At 38.2% G+C, this 7,500-nt stretch overlaps 2 protein-coding genes across 2 annotated transcripts in view; both read left to right on the plus strand.

Annotated features, from left to right (window-relative positions):
- The first annotated feature begins 2,158 nt into the window (after window positions 1-2,158).
- On the plus strand, window positions 2,159-5,158 carry LOC131963931 (tripartite motif-containing protein 16-like). Its single transcript, XM_059328394.1, has one exon. It carries the CDS (start codon window positions 2,252-2,254, stop codon window positions 3,917-3,919), a length of 1,668 nt encoding a protein of 555 aa, XP_059184377.1. The 5' UTR covers window positions 2,159-2,251; the 3' UTR covers window positions 3,920-5,158.
- Window positions 5,159-6,248: 1,090 nt separating this feature from the next.
- Window positions 6,249-7,500, plus strand: part of gmppb (GDP-mannose pyrophosphorylase B) — an 11,476-nt gene continuing 10,224 nt past the window's right edge. The window contains exon 1 of the mRNA XM_059328398.1: window positions 6,249-6,339. The gene's annotated coding sequence lies outside the window, so the exon portion shown is untranslated. The remainder of the gene's footprint in view (window positions 6,340-7,500) is intronic.

Here is a 7,500-nt window from a genome sequence, read left to right on the forward strand (position 1 = left end):
GCAAAGTGCTTTAATTTCTATTGGATCAATTTTTCTCTTGAAAAACAAAATATTTATTTTGGGATGTGTTACCTGTCCCGGGTGTAAATATACACCTGTAATTCAAAATTATATAATACTAAATCAAAGTTGTGGCTTTTTTCTTTCAGAATTATAAGAAATTATGTCAATTATTTTCACTAAGTGGAATTAATAGTAATTAAGAATTTGGCGAAAATGGTGACATGTTGATTCAAGATTTAAAAACTGTGATAATTATTTATTATTTTATGTATCTTTTATTATTTTCCAGCAGCCCAACAGACAGATACCATAAATATCTCATAGATATCTATGGGACAGAAGCTGTCACATTATGTAAATCCAGTCCGGTGACTCCTCCTTCCGTCGCCACGCTGTTTTTCTCTGATTGGTCAGAAGTCGTAAAGGGGCGGGACCAGAGAGTTTGGAACATACCATTGTTCTTTATGTTCGGGGGCGCAGAGAAAACATAAAATACAAGTTAAGGAATAAATGGGACAGCCTTAATGATTTGGCCTCTTTTTCCCCACAGAGATAATAATAAAAACAATAAAACATTTGTAAGGTTATTTTTGTTGAATTGAAGGATATTTGTGTTTTTATTTAACGGCTCTGTCTGACGTAACACCCCTATGTCAGTGACAGCAGCACGAGGCGGGCCGTCAAGTTACCCACAGTCAGCCAGCCACACCGGAAGTCAGGCGATTTGGCCTTTAAAATAAAAGCATAAACCTTTTTTTTACTGAAGCTCACACATCAAAAATTATATTTAAATAAAAATGTAAGAACTTAATAATTATGTTTGGATATGACATAGAAATTAAAATAAAATGACAAGAGAAATTGTGCTTTTATTTCAGTTATTGTCATTATTTGTGCAGTCCGTGGCCGAGAAGTTAGGAATAGAGGGTCACCGGTTCGATTCCCAGGACTGACAGGTCAAAGACTGAAGTGCCTTTGAGCCAGGCACCTTACCCCCACACACAACTCCCGGGGTGCGTAGTACTGCAGCTACCCACTGCTCCTACGCAACATGTGTTCAAAAGGATGGGTTAAATGCAGAAGTTGAATTTCCCCTTTGTGGGACTAATTAGGGAATCTTCATCTTATTTGAAAATAGGGAGCTCATGTCAAAGTTGTATTTTTCTACAAAAAAAGCAAGCTATAAAAACTGATCACTAGGGGAAGTGTCTGATCACAAATAAATATTCAATTATTGCATCAAGAAGATATTTAACACACTGTTTTTATTTCATTGCTTAGGGTTATCCATTATGACTTTAATATTTAGCCCACCTGCAGAATGCTGAAATGCAATATGCAAAGTTCCTGGGAAAAGTTGTAACAGTAATTCAAAATGTCAATACAAGAATAACATAAGCTGAACTTATTCAAATGTGATCAATTTTAAAGTAATCCTGCTGCTTTTCCTGACATTGTGGACATATTCTGTTTGGATAGATAGATAGATAGATAGATAGATAGATAGATAGAGAGATAGAGAGATAGAGAGATAGATAGATAGATAGATAGATAGATAGATAGATAATTTTATTCATCCCTGAAGGGAAATTCGGTTGTCACAGTAGTCCGGTATTCAAGTACAATAAAATACAATAGAATAAAATACTGACGTAGAATAAATAAAAACAACAATAGCAAAAAACACAGAATAGATCAAGGACACTTGAGAAGTTAAAAAGACGATAAGTTGTGTGTGTGTGTATATATATATATATATATATATATATATAGCTATAGACTACTAGCCTATTCCTTTCTATTTGTTAGATAAATGTTCAACTGTCCATAAGCTTATAAAAACAACAACCACACGTCCACTCATCAACAATAAAGACTATTGAGAGGTGGAGTGTGAGTTTGATACCTGGATCATCGTTTTCTGCAGCCTTTTTTTTTCTTTATCATGAAAAAGGTCTCAATGTTTTAGTCCTTTCCATCCTGATCTCTCTCTCCCTCTAGTGATTTGTTACAGCAACCCCTCCCTCTTCTCCTGCTCTCAAACAGCCAGCTCCACTCTGTCCTGCTGTTTCCTGGTTCCCTCCCCTTCACATCTACTAGTTAGAAAATGGGTGTTACCAACATGGTGGTGACTCACTGCACACACACACACACACACACACACACACACGTTGTTCAGATCAGAGCTCAGAGCGGTTTCACTTATGAGGAAGTGAAACTCAGACAGTCGTTGTGACTGAGAGGTGAAATGGCGCAGAAAGGAGTTCAGCTGGACCGGGAAACTTTCTCTTGTTCCATCTGTCTGGATCTACTGAAGGATCCAGTGGCTCTTATCTGTGGACACAGCTACTGTATGAAGTGTATTAAAACACACTGGGATGGAGAGGATAGAAAGGGAATCTACAGCTGCCCTGAGTGCAGACAGACGTTCACTCCGAGGCCCGTCCTGCTGAAAAACACCATGTTAGCAGTTTTAGTGGATCAGATGAAGAAGACTGGCCTCCAAGCTGCTCCTGCTGATCTCTGCTATGCTAGACCTGGAGATGTGGCCTGTGATGTCTGCACTGGGAGAAAACTGAAAGCCTTCAAGTCCTGTCTCACCTGTCTGATCTCTTACTGTGAGCAACACCTCCAGCCTCATTATGATGTAGCTCTGTTATCAAAACACAAGCTGGTGGAGCCCTCCAAGAAGCTCCAGGAGAACATCTGCTCTCAGCATGATGAGGTGATGAAGATTTACTGCCGTACAGATCAGAAGTCTATCTGTTATCTCTGCACAATGGATGAACATAAAGGCCACGACACGGTCTCAGCTGCAGCAGAACGGACGGAGAAGCAGAAAGAGCTGGAGGTGAGTCGACAAAACATCCAGCAGAGAATCCAGGACAGAGAGAAAGATGTGAAGCTGCTTCAACAGGAGCTGGAGGCCATCAATCACTCTGCTGATAAAGCAGTGGAGGACAGTGAGAAGATGTTCACTGAGCTGATCCGTCTCTTGGAGAAAAGAAGCTCTGAGGTGAAGCGGCAGGTCAGATCCCAGCAGGAAACTGAAGTGAGTGGAGTCGAAGAGGTGGAGGAGAAGCTGCAGCAGGAGATCAGAGAGCTGAAGAGGAAAGACGCTGAGATGAAGAAGCTCTCAAACACAGAGGACCACAACCAGTTTCTCCACAGCTACCCCTCACTGTCAGCACTCAGCCCGTCTACATCCAGCATCCAGATCCGTCCTCTGCGCTACTTTGACCACGTGACAGCGGCCGTGTCACGAGTCAGAGACAAACTGCAGGACGTCCTGAGAGACAAATGGACAGACGTCTCACTGACTGAAGTGGATGTTTTACTGTCAGATTCACCAGCAGAGCCCACGACCAGAGCTGGATTCTTAAAATATTCATGTGAGATCACACTGGATCCAAACACAGCAAACACAAAGCTGTTATTATCTGAGGGGAACAGAAAAGCAACATGCATGAGTGATGAACAGTCCTATCCAAGTCACCCAGACAGATTCACTACATATACTCAGGTCCTGAGTAGAGAGAGTCTGACTGGACGGCGTTACTGGGAGGTGGAGTGGAGAGGGCGTGAAGTTGATGTAGCAGCTTCATACAAGAACAGCAGCAGAGAGGGGTTGAATGTCTCTGTATTTGGACGCAATGACAAGTCTTGGTCTTTAGAATGTTACAACAACAGATATATATTTTTCTACAACAATATCGAAACTCCCGTCTCAGGTCCTCGGTCCTCCAGAGTGGGAGTGTTCCTGGATCACAGAGCAGGTATTCTGTCCTTCTACAGCGTCTCTGAAACCATGACCCTCCTCCACAGAGTCCAGACCACGTTCACTCAGCCGCTCTATGCTGGACTTTATCTTGATTACGGAGATGGAGCCACTGCTGAGTTCTGTAAACTCAAATAACCAAAGGGAGAGCAGGTAAAAATGTGTTTTAACTTTTAAAGCACCCATTTTGTTCACCTTAGTGGTGTTTTATTTGAAGTTCTTATATCTTTAAGAGGATAAATTTGAAGTTTTCGTTCTAAAAACCATCTGAGTTCAGTTGTTCATCTGCTCTCTCAGCCTCCTTCTGCAGCTCCAGCAGCTCAGATCATTTTGGGCCTGTCTCATTAATATTCAAGGCCCTGTCTTCTGATTGGCTGACAGTCTAGAGTGACACCCGGCCAGTCTAACCACAGTTAACGGTTTGCAGCCTCGGTAAAACTAACCGGTGAAAGCATAAAGACGATGACCACCGCTGAGGAGGATGTTGTCAGACTTTACATGTTAGAGCCTGATGATGCTTCCCTCTGACTCAAACATGAAATATATTACTGGTTCACTTACAGGTTGCAGATTTAGAGTCGGACATGATAATGTGTATACTGCCGTATCCTATAGGAGCAGCTTCTTTGAGTGACAGATTTTTAGGAAGCAGTCAGAAAATATATTTTCACAGTATTTTTATTGCAACTGCACCTGCTTTATAATCACAAGACTTGTAACTGGTGTTTTTCTACAATAAGGGACATTTAAACTGATACATTTCCATGTTTGTTGCTGAGAGCTCATCGTTGTGGCATTTCTTCTCTGCAGAGATCAGCTGTCAATCAAACATTATGGGCGGGGCTTTGACATCTGCTCATTAGTTGTTCTGTAGATGTTTGACTTTCCTTCCTGTGTCTGTTGAGCCACGGAGGCTTTCACTGCTCATGATGACTGTTGTTCACCTCAACTCATATTTCTCTGCAGGAAAATGTACATTTCTCTGTGCTCCAAATGTTTGTTGAATATTTGTAAGTTGTTGTTGTTTTTCTTTTATGCATGGGTCTGAAGAGAGAAAGCTCCAGATATTCAAAGAAAATGTGTAAAAAAACTAGAATTATATCTACATTTATTTGTTTGTTAGACCAAATGTTACTGTTATAATCAAAGCACAAATGAGGCTCTATGATGTATTATAAAACTATAATTATCATGTTCATAATCAATAAGGAAATAGTCATTATTATCTTGTATATCTCTGAGATTCTGATCAAACTAATTGATTGTGTGGATGAAGTGAATCTGAACAAGAAATCACTGAACAAAAATCATTTAACAAACTTCACTGATGGGATGTGTGAAAAAACTGTTTAGATAATGAATAAACAAACATAAACAAAGTATTTTCTTCTGGTCTTAATTCCAGGGTTTGATATAAAGCTGATGGATAAATGATGAGACTAATATGAGATATAACTGAGGCTGTTCTCCTGAAACAACACAAAGTTCACTGTTCATGTTGAGAGCAGAAGAACATTTGTCAGTCAGTCTCTCATTTCTCCAACAAAAGCTGTTTTAATGAGGAAAGTTCAAAGGTCAGAGTTTTCTATTACTTGTTGCTTTTACAGCCAAGATTTGGTTTGTGCTCTTAGTTCATAAAAGGATTTATTACAGACACATTCCTGACACATATACATGCTACTAAACTCTTAAATCTTAGTGAAGTCAACAAGGAAGAAAACTCTAACTGTTTGTTGGGTCCAGATTCAATAAGGTCACAATAAATGTTTCCTTTATTTCCTTTGTCTGATCCATCTCAGCCCCAATAAGTTTATTAAGTCATAAAACCAGATAGATGAAATAGATTTCATATCAACCAAAAAGGTTTACGGATGAAAAAAGTTGACAAAGAAGAAAACGAAGGACATTTTCACTATAATTTTAGTTAGTTTTAGTTAGTTTTGGAACCACAAAATACAGTTTCAGTTAGTTATTGTTGTTTTAAAAACTCTCGTTTTTTATTTTTATTTCAGTTAATGAAAATGTTTTTTCAATTCTAGTTTTTGTTATTGCGTTAGTTTTCGTTAACTATAATAACCTTGCATCTTTCTTTTGTTATTATTTATTTTTTACTTTACTTTTTATTTATTTTTTAACTCTAACTCTGTTTTTAGATTGAGTTTTTATTACTATTGGGTCCAGATTCAATAAGGTCACAATAAATGTTTCCTTTATTTCCTTTGTCTGATCCATCTCAGCCCCAATAAGTTTATTTAGTCATAAAACCAGATAGATGAAATAGATTTCATATCAATCAAAAAGGTTTACGGATGAAAAAAGTTGACAAAGACGAAAACGAAGGACATTTTCACTATAATTTTAGTTAGTGTTGTAACCACAAAATACAGCTTCAGGTGGCTTTTATTTTGAAACCACCGACCGGATGTGTGGTGTGTGGTGTGTGCTAACTTGACGCCTCGCGGCTCCTCAGGAACCAAACAAGGAACCAGGTCTGATCTTACGTGTCATTCTGGAGTTTCAGTGATTCACAAACCTGCTGGAGAACAAACGAGACTCCTGTAAGTTATTTCATCTCTTCATCTTCTTCCACTTGACTCAAGACAGGAGCAGGATGCTAGTTAGCCGTTAGCTTGTGGTTAAAAAGCTGCAAATCAAGTCATTCAGTCAGTAGTTAGTTAGCTTAGCGGAGCTAACAGGGTTAGCTTCCATCAGTGTGACAGGAACATGAGACACTCTGTTCTCTACTTTATCCGCTATTATAACTTTAATTATATACTTTAGAATAGGAGCTTCCAGTCAGAAAGTGTCACAGGTTAAAGGTAAAGAAAGCCTCCTGTCAGTCTGAGGCTAACTCGGCTAATTCATGTGCTAATTCAGTTATTTTGCCTGTTTTGATTTGTGTTTATTCTATATGCAACATGTTTAATCAACTCTATATGTTGATGTTTAGTGACACTATACTGACACTAAAGGAGAGAACAGCCAGACCTCCTGAAAGGATGAATACACTCTTGTGATCTGGGGACACTGTGCATTAGAAGGACACTGGGCATTAGGAGGACACTGTGCATTAGGAGGACACTGTGCATTAGGAGGACACTGTGTCTGTCATGGGGTCACCTGTGTTATTTGGACATGAATCAATATAATTCTGCTCTGAGAAAAACTTCTCAAAGTTCTGAAGAACTTCAATCAGAATTCACCAACAAACATCAACCAGTTTTTCAGGCAAAGCCATGTTCCAGATTCCTGTCTGTCCCCCTTCTACTAAAACAAAAAGTTATTATTATTGGACGCCTGTTCCTGTTATGGAATAAAATACAAATGTAATGTTAGAATTTAAAAAAGTAGAAATGCACTTTGTAAATCAGAATTACAAAAAGAGATATTATGTCAAACATTTTAATTATATTGAAATATAAGTTTGAATTTTTCTTTTCTTTTTTGTCAAAAATATGAGAAATAACACAAATTTTTTAATCAATTTTATCAACAGAGATTTGGTGTCTGTGCTGGAAAAATTTTACTTTTTTTAAAATTAAAATGTTTAATAGAAGTCAACTATTTTTTTATTTTTTTATTTTGATAGTTCCAACAGCACTTTAAATGCATCAGGAGATGATGGTTTATAACAAAGTGCTTTCATTTCTGTTGGATCAATTTTCAAAGTTATTTTCTATCATGGAACAATAAAAAGTAGTTAATAAATATTAGAAAAT

This window comes from Centropristis striata, chromosome 3, assembly GCF_030273125.1.
Source record: "Centropristis striata isolate RG_2023a ecotype Rhode Island chromosome 3, C.striata_1.0, whole genome shotgun sequence".
NCBI lineage: Eukaryota > Metazoa > Chordata > Actinopteri > Perciformes > Serranidae > Centropristis > Centropristis striata.